Source organism: Macrotis lagotis, chromosome 1, assembly GCF_037893015.1.
Source record: "Macrotis lagotis isolate mMagLag1 chromosome 1, bilby.v1.9.chrom.fasta, whole genome shotgun sequence".
Taxonomy (NCBI): Eukaryota; Metazoa; Chordata; class Mammalia; order Peramelemorphia; family Peramelidae; genus Macrotis; species Macrotis lagotis.
This window is the reverse complement of record NC_133658.1, coordinates 871,461,097-871,476,551: the sequence shown is the minus strand read 5'-3', so window position 1 is coordinate 871,476,551 and position 15,455 is coordinate 871,461,097. Positions and strand designations below refer to the sequence as shown.

The 15,455-nt window shown below is 40.0% G+C and overlaps 1 protein-coding gene across 8 annotated transcripts in view; it reads right to left on the bottom strand.

Annotated features, from left to right (window-relative positions):
- Window positions 1–435: 435 nt before the first annotated feature.
- EIF4G3 (eukaryotic translation initiation factor 4 gamma 3) overlaps window positions 436–15,455 on the bottom strand; it is a 252,487-nt gene continuing 237,467 nt past the window's right edge. For all 8 annotated transcript variants that reach the window (XM_074218211.1, XM_074218213.1, XM_074218215.1 and 5 more), the window contains 5 exons: window positions 12,490–12,588; window positions 11,054–11,200; window positions 4,677–4,758; window positions 2,889–3,035; window positions 436–1,065 (listed from right to left, as the gene is read on the bottom strand). In XM_074218211.1, the coding sequence (XP_074074312.1) occupies window positions 884–1,065; window positions 2,889–3,035; window positions 4,677–4,758; window positions 11,054–11,200; window positions 12,490–12,588 (657 nt within the window). In that variant the 3' untranslated portion in view covers window positions 436–883. The remainder of the gene's footprint in view (window positions 1,066–2,888; window positions 3,036–4,676; window positions 4,759–11,053; window positions 11,201–12,489; window positions 12,589–15,455) is intronic.

Below are 15,455 nucleotides of genomic sequence, written 5' to 3'. Positions count from 1 at the left end.
ACTTTTCTTTAAACTTGCAATGCTTGTCTTTATTTTGTTCTTTATATTTTGAAAGTGAGAAGAAATAGTATTGAGTCAATTTCTTTTTTTTTTAAATATTTGTTCTATGTATTTACAAGCCTTAAAGTTGCTCTAAAGGTTTCAAAAGTATTATGAGTACTTTTCCCAGGGTAGCACTTATTTTTTTCTGAACAAGTTAATTCTTGGAGCTCTCTGGTCCACAGCATTTTTTCAAATGCATTTCCTTCTGTTCCAAGTTTATGTATGTTTTGATTACTATTTTGATTTTTAATTTCTGAAGCAAGCTGAGAGGCAGGCAGAAAGATTTGATGTCAAAAAACAACAACAAAAAATGATCTCTCTTACCTAGCTCACCCCAAAATCCCCTTAAGATAGGACTATCTACTATGTTTTGCAACAAAAGTGAGGTGCATCTGAAGGGGAGGGAAATTTATTTCTCTGCTTTTCTATTATACAATTTGTTTACAGAAACTGCAAATCAAAAAATTACACTGGCATTTGCAGTCCTTAAAATAAATTAAAGTTCTCAACTTTTTTTTTTTTGCTAAACAGATCTGTGTTTCTTTTAAAGTATGAGTCCTTGTTTAAAAAGAAAAGAAAAGATTAAAACAGAAAATATTTTCTATAAATAATACATGTATTTTGGTTTAGTGCTCCCGCCCTCAGGTTTGACGTTTACTTTTTCCAGTACCTTTTTCCTCCATGATCACCTTTTTGTTTCTCTCTCCCCTCTCCCACTCGTGCACACGTGGGGGTTTCTGCTCGAGAATTGGCCTTGCTGCACTGTGATTGGCGAAGACGTGAAACTTTTTAAAAAAATACTTAAATTGTTTCTTTTGTTTCGTTTTGTATATTTGAAGTTTTAGTTATCCTCTGACTCCTCTTCAGCTTCCCGCAGCCACGTGAAGAAGGCAGTGACCGATTTCAGTGCCACGCCTTTCCCACTCTGCTCAGCAGGATCCTTGCTGCTTTCCCATTTGTAGAAGGCGTCCTCCGAGATCACCTCCTCATCATAGAGACAATCAAAAAACATCCGCAACAGATCTGCAAGAGAGGCAAGAGGGGGCTGTCAGGCCTGAGGAGAACAGGGCTGGAAGGGCACCCAAAGAAGACATCAGGTTGGCCCTATCCCCCCCCCCCCCCCGCCCCCAAGAAACAGTTTTCAGCACAAAGACTTGGGGACATGAAGAAAGAAGAAGGGAATAATTTATAATGCGTCTAAAATTGTTTTTTTGAAGCTATCATTTAACTCCATTCTAATTTTTCTATAGTTCTAAGTGCAGATCATTTTATATTACATTTCAGTCATCGATAAAAAGTCTGAGCTACTTCTCCCCACCCTTTGATATATTTTGTAGTGGGTTTCTGATATAAGATTAAGATAATCATCCAAATAAACTGGATAAAAAAAATCATCCAAACGGGAATGTAAGAATGCAAACACATTTTTTTCTCTCTCCTCTCCTCCACCTCTCTCTCTGTTTCTCTTGCTTTCACTCTTTGGCTCTCATATTATACCTCACTTATCCATAACTGTACTCAACCAAATTATTTACTTGTGATCTCAATTCTGTTTTCCTTTAGCCGAGGAAAAGGGTTTGTTTTTTTTTTTACAAGGCAGGCAAATTGATGGGAATATTAAGCCTCATAAGATTTTCCATTTTCCATTCTCATTCTTCTAACCCTTGTTAGTTCATATGTCATATGAAAAATTTTTCAAAGGTTTCTATTTGTAATTACATTACTATTTTAATTTTTTTTTATTTATTCTCCAAACATACTAGTAGGAAATCAGGGGGTGAAGTGGCCAGGAATATATTAGATGGTAGCTTGGGAATGAAAGATTCAATGAAGATCACTGCACTGGACAATCAAAAGGGGATAAGTAAAAATTGCTATTTTTACTCAACTGGTTGAAAAGAAAATTTCCAACTGTATCTAATGATTTAAACATTTTATACAATGGCAGGTAGTGATTTCCCTATTTTATAGAGAGGAAAACTAAGGAAGTGAAGAGGTCATGGGTGGTGAAGGAGACGAAAGCAAGACCAAGCCTGTGGCATCACAATTCTAGACCTGGGAAGATCTGAAAGAACAGTTGGCTTTTGGTTACATGCTTAGGCGAGTCTCCAATCATATTCCAATGTCCCCCATTACCAATAAAACTTATTGCTATTTGCAGATAGAATGAAAAGTGTTTATCCAAAAAGCCTTAAGCAAATCACAAAGAACCAACTTTCTGAGACCCCCCATAGATTCACCATAAACTCAGTTTAAGAAAAGGCAATTTTTTTTTTTTTAGGTTTTTTCAAGGCAAATGGGGTTAAGTGGCTTGCCCAAGGCCACACAGCTAGGTAATTATTAAGTATCTTGAGGCCAGATTTGAACCCAGGTACTCCTGACTCCAGGGCCGGTGCTTTATGCACTGCGCCACCTAGCCGCCCCAAGGCAATAAAATTTCAACGAACCAGAATAAGGTTTCATGGTTAAATGAATTTTAAGATAGGTGAATGTTAACCAGGAACCTCTTTTTATCTCAAGTCTTGGTTGAAAAACTTTTCAAAAATTAATGCCTGGGGCTCTGAGGACCTCTCAAGGACTTTGCAGAACATTTAATAATGGGAAAGGATGAAGCTGCCTTATACACACACCCTGGGATGTGCCCCAAGAGTTGCTTGCAGACAGAGCCCCTGGCATGGTCTTCCCTTCCTGCGGTCTATTCAGGTTCAAAGAACTGTTCACAAAGACCAGGAGAGGCTCCTCACCCTCTCTAGGGTTCACTGCACTGCCAAGCTCTAGGCCCGGTTGGTCCCGACCAGTCTCCCAGCTGGCTGGTTTGGCCCCATGTAAAGTTACATGGAACTTACTGGCAGGTTGATCAAGTTTGACGATGGATGCTTGTAGTGCATAAAGTGCTTGTAGTTCCTTCTCTGTATCTGAGTCTAGGTACTTGAGTAAGATCGGCACTCTCTGCTTGATAACAGCAGTGTCCACTCGGAAAGTCGAACAGTCGGCTGGAACGAGAGAACAGATCAGGTTATCTGCAAGGAGCCGCCAATGCCAGCATGAAGGAGAGGGCAGGAATAGAAATCTCTGGATGCTGGCATTCTCTCATCTCCCTATACCCTTGGAAGGGGGTACTGAATAAAGCCCCAAAGCTCCACAAGGGGAGAACCTTCAGCACTAGGGACCTTTGATCATTTACTGCCCTCAAGGACCTGACTCAATTCCAGGGATGCAGCCCCAGAAAAGGAGAACATGGAGGGGAAAAAGAGTGTTCTCAGAGACAATTTATTAATGCAATTAGGATAAATACTGTGGTCATTCTTCAAACCAATATTAATCGGCCCTCCCTAGAGCTTTTTGGAGGAGGGCAGATTAGAAGAGGATTGGAAAAGACACTTTTGGAGATGGCAAGAGGGATGTTTGGGTTTTCTTTAAAAACTATGCCAGAGCATAATTATCCTTTTAAAAAAATGTCATTTTTATAAGAAATTGTCTTACTGTTAGACCACTTCCTGGGAAAAAAAAGAACAAAAAACTTTCAGGAAGTCTGGTTTAAATTAAAAAGTTCTACACATGATAAAATTTAAATATATAAAAGTCCCATATTTCAAATAAAAATTTTAATTTTATTTTTTCCTCTACATATTGTGAACATTTTTGCATTCATTTTTACAAGACTTTTGAGTTCCAAGTTTTTCTCTCCCCCTCCCCTCCCCTCTTCTAAAAATGGTAGGCAGTTTGATGTAGTTTGTCCATGTGCTATCATATATAATACATTTCTCTATTAGACTATGAAAATGTTTTAAAAAGGACGTCTAAGATTTTCCTAGTTAGCTTTTTTAATAGAGAAAACGGATTTTGAAAAGGAATGATTTATCTAAAAGATGCTAATAACTTTTTTGTAGCAAGCCTTTCCAGTCCCCCCAACAGCCAGTACCTTCCTAGCCAACCCAATATGAGGTGGCATCAGTTTTGTATGAGTTTTGCATATCACCTATTTCTGTGTGGTATTTGCTGTCTCTCTCATTAGAATTAGAGCCCTTGGGGAAAAGGGAATTTTGTTTTTGCAGGAGGATCTGGTATATTTTAGGAGCTTAATAAATTCTTGATTATTTAGGCATAAATGGTGTGGCTGAGGGCCAACTTGTTGTCTTGCTTTGCCTGGATAGAGAGAATAGATGATTGGCCAATAGTAAATACTCACAAGAATATTTTTAACCTTTATGAAGTTTTTATGGTAAATGAAGAGACTCTACAGGTTAAGTAAATATCTTCATGAAGAAATATTACCAGTGAAGTTTCTAATTACTAATTATAATTTCATCCCTCACTGTGACTGGTAATAACACATTTTATGAGCACATTTAAAAATGAAATAAAATGTGTTTCTATTTAACAAGACATGACATCCTCATTCCCAATGCACTGGACTCCACACAGTGAGCTGGGATCCCAATCAAGCAGAGAGCTCCTCCTCCTGTCTGCCTCTGGGACCTGCTTCCCCATGCTGGGGAGAACGTAGCACTGGGCCAGCTCAAGGGAAGCACTGGGAAATGATTGGCTTGTGGGTCCCACGTAAATGAATAATCAAGAACGTGACAAATGGCGACTTCCAGATGTTAAGAGTTGCCTTGAGAAATGTTACTTACCTATAATTGCTGCTTTACAAACTGCTGTCATTAAAGCTCTAAGGAATGTAGGTGAACTCATCTGGCTTTCATCTAGATTAGCCTAAAATTAAGAGCAAATGCAGCAGTTACATAAAGGAAGGCACTTTTTGGGAAAGCAGCAACTGTTTCCCAAACTCCACTACTGAACTTGGCCCTAGGTGGAACCTCCAGAAAGAACTCATTTTCCCCATTAAAATGAAAATAGCCTTGCTGCTGCCAATGTGGGCAGACAGTTCAACAGGAGTCAAATGTGCAGTCTGCCCTTGGCTCCAGTGTGTTTGCTCCCTGCCATCCTGGCCTGGAGGGGAGAGCCGCACCTGGACAGCCTGGACTAGAAGAGAGGCTTCAAAGGCTGTTGGTGCTCTTCCTCTAAAAATACTTTGCCTTCTGGTCTTATATAGTCTAGACTTCCTTTTCAAAATGAAGACTGTCGTGCCTGAGTGAGGTTCCAGAGTTGTTTGAAGGAGAAGGGAATGTACAAGAGGATAAGCTTTCCAAAGGTAGATGACTATCTCAATCTTCTCTACAGAAGCCAGGGATGGAGATGTGAGGCAGGGTCAATAGGACTCCAACCCAATATGAATCATATTCTAGTTTTTCTCTATGAAGAAAACAAGTTATTCAGAAGACACTCTCCTAAGAACCACAATAAATAGACAGCAAAGAGAATTTTCCAAGCAGATTTTAGAGGCTCTTCTCCAATTTTCCATTTCTCTTAGTGCCTTATAGGAACAGTCCAGCCTAAGCAGGAAGAGGCAAGAAAACGAAGACAAGACTACAGGAAAGCAGAGCAAATAGAAACAGTTTTTAAGAATGAGCTGTCAGAGACCTCTCTCTGGTGAAGGACTATTCAAGTACCCTAACTGGTCTGTTTCTGGCAGTAAGGGAAGCTGAGGTCAACTCAGCTGCACATTCAAGGATGTAGGCAAACTGAATTCAAAAGCCTGAAAAAGCAATTATGAGCTATTCTAACCAGCAATAGTAAGTTCATAGGAAGGAAAAATCAACCCACCTTGCCCATAGACCATAATGAAACTACTTTAGTATAGATTATAATCTTTTGCTATCATGTGGTGCCATGCTGGATAGTCTTATCCCCCCCCCCCGCCCCAACTTCCCCCAAAAGGTTTCAGGCCCATCTCCATTATATTGGCCAGACTTGCCTTGCTTATAACTTCTAAAAATATTTCATTTGGGCTCATCTAATCCAAAAGGAATTACTTCTGGAAAATCTGAGTGAATATACTGAATCTGATTTAAGTTATAGGAGAGTGAATAAAAACACATCCTTGCCTTCTGACTTACCCAAGTATTTTATAAACAGATGGACAGAATAACTTCAATCTTGGCATATGGCTAGACTCCCCTGAGGACTAGACTTCAAGGCAAGTTTGAGAAAAGTACAGAAAAATTCTGGAAATGAACAAAAAGTACTGCCGGGAAATGCAGAGTAGGGGACCTTGTTGGTTCAGGGCAGTGCCTGCTTCATTTCTTTTAAAGGACAAATAACATATTCTTTCTGTCTATTGAAATCCAGACCAATATAACAACTTTAGTCTACTATGGAGAAATAGATTACAGGAAAGAAAATAAAAAGGGTTCATTCTCAAATTCAGTCACTTTTGTATCATGATTTCAAACCTTTGACAGGCTTCACTAATGCTGACTCAATGTATGCTTTTAAAGAACAAAGGCAATTAAGGTCTTACCCATGTGAGCCAAAAATTATCTAAAATTAATTCAGATTTTAAAAGGAGTATCTCTATTTGTATTCTGGACCTTTCATGAATTTTTTTGTCATACCTGCATTAAAAATGAGCAACTGCATTATAGGAGGCAGCTACTGACTGACACCAACATCAATTCCCCTAAATTTAAATGATCACTTCTATAAACATGAGCTCAAATCTACCTGTCTCTGTCCTTTTCTCTCTCCATACTTTCAGTATCACATCTCTAATAGTCTATCAAAGAGGAAATCAAACTAAATGTCCCAAGGACAATGTAAAAATGTAACCAAACAGAACTCATTCTCTTTCCCCACAAGACCTTCCCACTCTAAAACTTCTAGTCCCCCCCGCTCAAAGTCAAGGTGACATCCTCAGCTCTCACTCTGTCACTGCCATTTTCATTCTGTTAGCAAGGGTCTATCAATCTCACCTTTGCAAAAACTCTTTTGAGTCCTCCTCCTCCTCTTCTCCTCTGACACTGCTACCAGCCTGGGAGGGGTCCTTATCAACACCTCTTGCTTGGACTACTGCAATAGTTGTAGGAGCTATCTGCATCAGGTCTCTCCCCACCCCAATCCATCCTCCACTCAGCCACCAGTAATTTTTCTTGAAGTTCTGACCCGATACCATGGTACCCCCCCACTTTGTTCAATAAAATTGCAGTGGCTCCCTATGACCTCCAGGATCAACAGAAAAGACTCTGCTATTTAAAACCCTTCATAAATGAGCTGTGTCCTGTTCCCCACCTTTCCAGACTTCTTACTCCTCACTCCCCTCTATGTACTCTCTGCTACAGTGACACTGGCTTCCTTTATGTTCCAACTAAAATCTACAAAAGATCTTTCCCAACCTCTCTTCATTCCAGAGCCTTCTTTTTGTTAATTGATACTTTCCTAGTTTCCCTGTATATAGCCATTTGCATATTGTCTCCTTGACTAGACTGAGAGCTCCTGAAGAACAGCATGCTTTTTCCCCCCTAATTCCAGAGCATTATGACAGTGTCTGGCTCATAGTGGGGCTTAATCAATACACAATGACTGACCGGCATCAAGTGCCTCTGTAACCCCTCAAAGAGTTTATTTTTAACAAATGAAACTTAAGAATCTAGTGCTGACATATCTTTCTTCTACCACACAGTGGATGGCCCATCAGCCACAGGCTAAGATGTGCATTGACTTACACTGTCAGTACAACTTGAAGGTGGGTGCTTCTGGGAGAAAAAAATAATACTGGAAAATCCATCACTTTTTTCCCTTAGCTTCCTTTGCAAATGCATTCACTGTTTCCTATTTCAGTAGAGATAGGAATTCCACTTATTGGGCATCCTTTTCAGTGTCTAGTTTGGTACAACAAGACAATTTCCATGATATGACTGAAAACCCCTGAGCTTTCCCAATGTGTAATTAAGATTCCATGGCATTTGTACTCTATCCAGTTACAAGTTCATCTCTCTAGCAGGAGTTTAGATATTTCTGAATAATACCACTATTAGATACAAATTGAAAAGAGATCATAATAAAGGGTATAAAAATATTTATAGCAGCTCTTTCTGTGGAGTCAATTAAAAATGAATGGATGCCCACCTCTTGGGAAATGGCTGAACAAGTTATAGTATAGGAATGTGATGGAATACTATTGTTCTGTAAGAAAAAATGAGCAGGTGGACTTCAGAGAAGCCAAGAAAGCCCTGCACGAACCAATGCCAAGTGAACTGAGCAGAACCAGGAGGAGCATTGAACACATTAGCAGCAACACTGTATGATGATCAACTCTGATGAACTTAGCTCTGCTCAGTAGTTCAGTGATCAAGGATAATTCTAAAAGACTTGTGATGGAAAATGCTATCCACATTCACAGAAAAGCTATGCAGGGCCAGTGAAGTGGCACAGTGGATGGAACACCAAACCTGGGGTCAGGAGAACCTGAGTTCAAATCCAGCTTCAGACATTTATTTCCCTGTGTCACCTTGGGTAAGTCAACCCCACTGCCTTGCAAAAACCACCCCCCCCAATAAAAAAAAAAACTATGCAGTATGAATATAGACTAGAGCATACAATTTTCACTCTTTAAAACTTGACTAATTTTTGTTTAATTTTAACTTTTGCTCATAGTTCCCCCACCTTAGTTCTGATTCCTCTTTCACAATATGACTTATATAGAAATATATTAAACATGATTGTAACATGGAAGGGGAGAAAAAGAAGGGAGATAGAAAAATGTGGAACTCAAAAGCTTATAAAAAGATTAATGTTGGAAACTATTACTGTATAACTGAAAAAAATTAACAATACATTCTCTATACTGTTTTTATCTAAATATTTTTATTTTTCAAAATGTTATGCTGACTGAAGGTGGGGGATGGAGTTTTCTTTTGTTTATTAGTTTAAAGAGAGTGGCTTGGCCTTTGGTTTGTGGAATGCTGAGACACTGTCTCGTTTTAGGATAGAGAGATCAGATTTCATAGTATAAAACATCTGGGGAAAACATCAGTTTTTTTCTGACACAGTAATTTATAAAATAATATTCTGCTGACCAGCAAGCTTATCTTCACTAGTCATTCTCACAAAGAGAATGACTACTTAAGTGACTACAAACCCCACCCAGATAGAAGTCAAAGGCAGGAAGTTCTCTGGCAAGACCCTGACACCATCCTGAAGAAAGTCACTGTGCTAACAATGTTCTGAGATACCCAGCATGCATCTTCTTAAGACTACTACTATATGTAAACAGTTATAGAAGAACAAAGAACAATATTTCCACTCCTTTAAATACAGTAGTCCTCTCTCCTTTACACACACACTTCTCTCCTCTCTCCTCTCTCTCCTCTCTCTCTCTCTCTCTCTCTCTCTCTCTCTCTCTCTCTCTCTCTCTCTCATATGCAGTACATTGTTAACAACAGGAGTCTATCTGAAGGAAATCTGAATACAATGGAAACACTCTGATGCCTTTTTCAGATTATTATAACAGAAAAAAATGAAACTTGTCATTAGCATTAAATAACAAATAAGAAGAAACACAGGACATACTAACAGTCCAGGGAAACACTTTTAGGAAAAAGAAGATACTATTTTCTTTTACAAGAGAGTTCACTAGTATTTTTCACAGGAAAAATGCTTGTTATGTATCAGCCTACCAGTCTGTGGCATTACATGGTCACATCAGAAAGAGACTGTCTGCAGTTGTCACGTGGGTCATAAACGACTATAAAGGCAAAGTGCTTTGAAAGCATAAAATGCTAGAAGGAAAAAAAAGAGCATTTTCTCAACCATCTTTCAGAGGGTAGGCAGAAAAGAATTATTGTTCTGGGATTTAAAGTATGATGAAAACAGAACTGGAGAGAAAAATAGAGTAGAAGAGAAGTTCTTAGTTTAAAACAAATACTAAAAAAGAAAGGAAAAAAAAGACATTTGTGAATGCTGCACCCTGTCCACCCTGTTCCAGGGTCTCCATGTGGAGGACCCAAATTTGCCTGCCCTAAGTGACTATACATGAAGGTTTAATAATCCTCTAACTTGAAAGAGTCAGATGTTCACAATAATCAGAAACACTGCACAGAGGGCAAAGGCTATAAGCTGGCCACCAAAAGAAGTGGCTCACAGACACAAATATGAGAAGACCCTCCAAGATCAAGAAGGAAAGTCTTCCAGAACCAGAAGAACATTGTACACCCTAACAGCAACCCTGGGGTGATGGTCAACCTTAATGGACTTACTCATTCCATCAGTGCAACAATAAGGCACAATTTTGGGGTATCTGAGATGGAGAATACCATCTATATCCAGAGAAAGAATTGCAGAGTTTGAACAAAGACCAAAGACTATTACCTTTAATTTTTAAAAAAAGCTGTTATCTTAATGTAATTTTGCTATCTCTTACTTTATTTTTCTTCCTTAAAGATATTATTTCTCTCTCATCACATTCAACTCAGATCAATATATACCATGGAAACAGTGTAAAGACTAACAGACTTGCCTTCTGTAGTAGGGTGGGAGGGAAGGAAGAGAGATTGGGGGAAAAAAAATCGCTAAAATTCAAAATAAATAAATAAAAGAAAATTTTAAAAAAGGGAAAAAAAGAAGCAAAGTCTTCATAGACCCCATAGACCAGATCCCAAGAGTGCAGAGTAAAAAAAGCTTGCTGATGCCCACTCCTGGGCCACTGAGAGTGAAGTCTATGCCATAACTGATGGGCTGAAATGCAGGATATAGAGGGGTGCAATTATCTCAGGAAGATGTTGAATTCAGAGAACTGTTTTGTGGTCAGAACACTTAAGACAAGACTTCTTAAGAGTCTGGTAATAGTGCAAAATTAGGGGAGCAATCCAGGAGAGGATTTTGGATCAAAATTGTTATTTGGGGGGATTTCACCATTCATAACAGATCAGCAACTTGTCTGTGTGACTTCTAGTTTCCCTGGATAAGTCCTTTGTCTGTGATAACGTGTTTGTGATAAGAGGCAAGATACGAACCCAGTCTGATGATTACACCCAGTCTACCAGCTGTCTCCTTCTGTATTCTTATAGGAGACACTACAACTTGCCTTATCTAAGATTTAGCTGACCCTGGAGTAGAGGGATGGGTGGCGACATAAACCCATAAGTGCTAAGGAGGAAGGGAGTCTTTATACCTCTACCCAGTCAAAGATCTGTTCATCGTTCGCCTTGTCCTCAATAATGAGTTTCTCAAGCCGTTTGTACAACTCTTCAGCAGAGAGTTCTTTCTTTGAAAGTGCTTCTGAGGAACTGGAACAATCAGACTCTATAAAGTCCAACTTCTGAAATAGGAAAAGTGAAATCCGTTTAGAGTTGTCGACAGGGTAGCATTCTTGGGGTTATGGAACCCAGAGATATAGTACCCTCTAAAATGTACCAAATGACTTAGCTACAGTTAACAGGAAAAATCATTATTCTCAAACCTCCTCTAGATTCTTCTACTAGCTTCCTTAGAATTCCCTGAAAGGAAAGAACTCACTACAAGTGATTCTTTTAAGGCTATCAATTCTCCTTCTTAGGAAACTCTATGCAGCCAGCATTTTCCTAAGTTCTTGCTTCCCCAAAACTTCCTTCTTTCCTTTGGCACTGGGGGCTAGAAGGACGGGTCCCAGTTAATGTCATTCGTAGTGTAATCCAGGTACCCCGTCATTATTAGACAATTATTGGGAGTTCTATGGAGTGTCAATACAGGACCAACCCCACACCAAAACAGCTCCAGGTGGACAGCTCTGACTTGAGAAACAGTCTACTTAACCAGTTCTTTAATCCTTAGGTGAGTAACTCAATACTGGTTATCAAAACCCAAGAGATTTTCAGTTTAAAAAAGGACTGAACACAAATTGTCTTAAAATTGCTGAAAGTGCAAGTCATAATAGCATTGTACTCTAACACTTTAAAAAGTTTAATATCTTGGGGGACAAACCAACTCTTCCAAATTGCTCCTGAAAATGGGGGAACCCTATTCAACTCCATTTAAAATGCATTCAAACTTTACTAGAAGTTCCCTGGTATGTTTTTCTAGGGCTACTTAAGGCCTTCAAGGTGCCAGTCATTACCTTCCTAATGAAGGGCTTGTACAGGATGACCTAATTTAGTCTGGCAAAATTAGTTGGTGATTCTATGACCAACCTAGGAGGCACTGGATTTTAAAGAAGGCCTTTCATGAGAGTTGGCTGCATGGAATGATGTTTGTGATTTGCAAGACAGGATTAAACTTGGCAAGAAGTAACTGCTTCACTGAGCTGCCCTCTCTCATCACTGGATTTTAACAGCCTCTTTCTGTGGCAGGACTGAGAAAGGAGATTAGGGAGCTAAGTCTGACTTTATTTCCTAGAGAACCTCGGGGAGCAAAATCCTAACTTTAAGAAGAAAGGTCCTGTGGTAAGTCATAAGGTTTGAGCTTTGTGAAGGGTCCTTATTTTTTACTGCCACCAACCAAAGGATTACACAGAACTCTTAGGAACTGTAGTTTCATTTCAGTCTAACTTACTCACTTTCACCTTCCATAAAACAGGGAGAATTAATGGCTATCTGTCTTGTCATTGGTGGGACCAAGAAACTCCTTACTCACCTGCTCCAGGAGAAAGTTATGTACATCTTCCCCTTCTGGCAAATAGTCCTTCCAACTGAGGCCGGTCTCCCTCCATAAGGCTCCCACTTTCTTATGGCTCTAAATAACAAATGAATGACCATTACCCGAGGAAAGGACAAAGTGGTTCAAGAAGGCAGTTTGCTGCTCACATAAAAACAAGCTCTTGGTCACATGAACAAAGAGACTCTGGCTTGCTAGTATGACAACTGGGTATGCTGTAAATGCAAAAACAAGAGTGACTGAGGGTTCATTTAGAGGATCACCACCTCTATGGTGGTCTCTGGATGTTTGTCCATAAAATGCTATGTGTGAACTGGTGATGAGCATTCACACACAAGCACAGGCATGGATACCTAAAGTTATAAAGCAACTTTTTGTCAATCATATCTCTATGTTATCTCAATGCCAATGTTCGATCATGATTATTTATTTTGCTTGTTACATACTTTTAAGAACCAGACTGTTAATAAAAGACACAGGCCCTTGACTGGTCAGCTCATCATTCTACCTATCACCAAGATGACTGCACAGTTTCCAATTCTGAATACTGAAGATCGGAAAACAGGCATGTTTCTAGGAGAAGAAATGCAGGGGGGGGTGGAACTAGATGGATTTGAGATGTTAGGATTCACGGCTGAGTTAAGGGACAAATGGGGTCCTATTGAAGATCAAGAGGAAAACAAAGCATCATAATGAACACATTGGAGAGCTGTAATGACACAGGAGATGCCATAATATGAACCATCTGGTAGCTCTCCATCAGTTTTCAGATAAGGCCGTACACATGCACCATTTCCTACTTTCACAGCATTCTCAAGAAGTCAGATGTTATCCAGCTATACAAAACACACAGTTTCTTATTTCTGCAGAGAGGGAAGTAAGCATGGTACAAATGGTTCCTTTAATGATCCATAAGCCAATCTTTTCTTGTAGCATTTGCCAGACTAGTCATTTTTCAAATGGGAAATCCATGGATCTGAGGAAACTAACTTCAAGTTAAGTAAGGAGATGGGGCAGAACATGTGATTCATTTAGTATAATAATGCCCTATTTTAGAAAGCAGGGGAAGATGATCTGGTTATGTTTAGATCAGATGGAAAGATATCCAGTATGGGCCTGGCACCCAACTCTAGATCTATAATTAGAAGATCAGTCTGGATAAGGAAAGAGAGGTTTAACACCAGTTGGTCACTACTGGGGATGAATTTTCAGCCATAATAATAGATGGAAGACAAGTTCATAAGGAGTTGGAAATACCATATCAATGAAAGGCTGATATCTGATATATAGATGTATCAGAACAAGTAGGAATCTAACTTCTATTTTCATTTAACTGGGGGTAGGCTTCCAAGAAGTACTGGAAGAGACTGGGAAATGCTGGGCTCTGTTATGTCCTAGTCACTGAGTGCCTGGGGAAGTCACTGTACCTACCACCTGGATTCTAGTTTTTCCATCTGTACAATAGAGCTAAAAGCCCTTTTATGACTGATTTCACAAGGCTTTGGTTAAGTTTAGGGTTAAAGCATTAAGGTTAGAAATGCTACCCATGTAAGCCATTCTTCATTGGATCAAATGACACCCAGCAAAATGGTAGAAGAGCTATTCTTGTTGATCACTTACCTGCTCTCCTGAAGTTCCCTCCTCCCCTCAACCCAGAGGAGTCCCTCGCACCTGGAATCGGGTGCCAGCTCTGCCTCTGGCCTCAGTTCTTGGCCCTCTCTCATCTCCCTCCTTCCTATTCTCCCAGGCTGCTCCAGCCCTGCCTCCCCAACATTGCTGGAGGCTCAGATGAAGCCATTTATCTGAAGCTCCTGGCAAACCTTAAAGCTCCATAGAAGGGACAAGTCTTGGCCCCATGGCATTATCTTCTACTTGTGAATCTTTTACTCCTTGATGCTATTTCCCCATCCCCTTGTTCTCCTCCTCCAATGTTGCTGACCTCTGCTGAAGAGTGTTACACAGCCACATGCCTTTTAGCTAAGTTTATATTTTCTCACCTGCCATCAGTTAATCCTTAGCTCTATTCCAAGCCCTTCTTCTCTGCTCCTCTCTCCCACCACTCTTCCTCTTGGCAGAGGACCCAACCTTGTATGTAAGTGCCCTTTTTCTTGGCTGCTCCTTATCATTACCTCCTTTCCCCTTTCTCCTCTGTTTTTGTCTGAGATGAAGTGACCTTTCTCTGACAATCCCCCTACCTGTGACTTTAAACCCATTCCCTCTCTCTTCTCCAAGCTTTCCCAGGCTCTGGCTCTGTCTCCCTCCCCTGTATTCTCAAATCTTCCATATCCATCTACCTACCCAGTATCTTCTTCCCTACTGTCTACAAACATGACAAGGGTTCTTAGATTCCAATTCATTTCTAACTTCTGATTCATCCTCTACTGAAAAAGGTTCTCTCAAAGCCAACCACCTCTAAAGTCAAGTCCAGCAGCCTCTTCTTGATCTGTCTTCTGCAGTTAGTATGCTGCTGTACCATCACTCCTCTTCCTCAATGCTCTCCTCCCCCTCCCTCCTTTATAACTGCTATCTCCTGGTTTTCTTCCACCATTTTTACTTACTCCTTTTCTCAGCCTCCTTTGCTGATCCTATTCTATCACCCCGGGAACATGAATGCCTTCCAAAGTTCTCTCTTGGGGACTCTTTTCTTGCTTTAAATTCTCTTAGAGGTTTCATTAGCTCTCAGGAGTTCAGTTATCTCCTTGCAGATATCCCCTTCCATATAAGATTCTTCTTTCCAAAGACTAGACTTAATCCCTCTCCCTCAACTCCACTGCCTCTCACTTCCTAGATCTCTTCACCTTGCTGTTCCCACCAGGCTCTCAATAGCCCCTTCTTTCCACCCTTTGTAGTCAATCCTCTCATTTAGGTCTGCATGACTTTTTATCTTGAGTATTACCAAAATCTCCCAACTGATCTCCTTGCTTCCAGACCATTATCTATGCAAG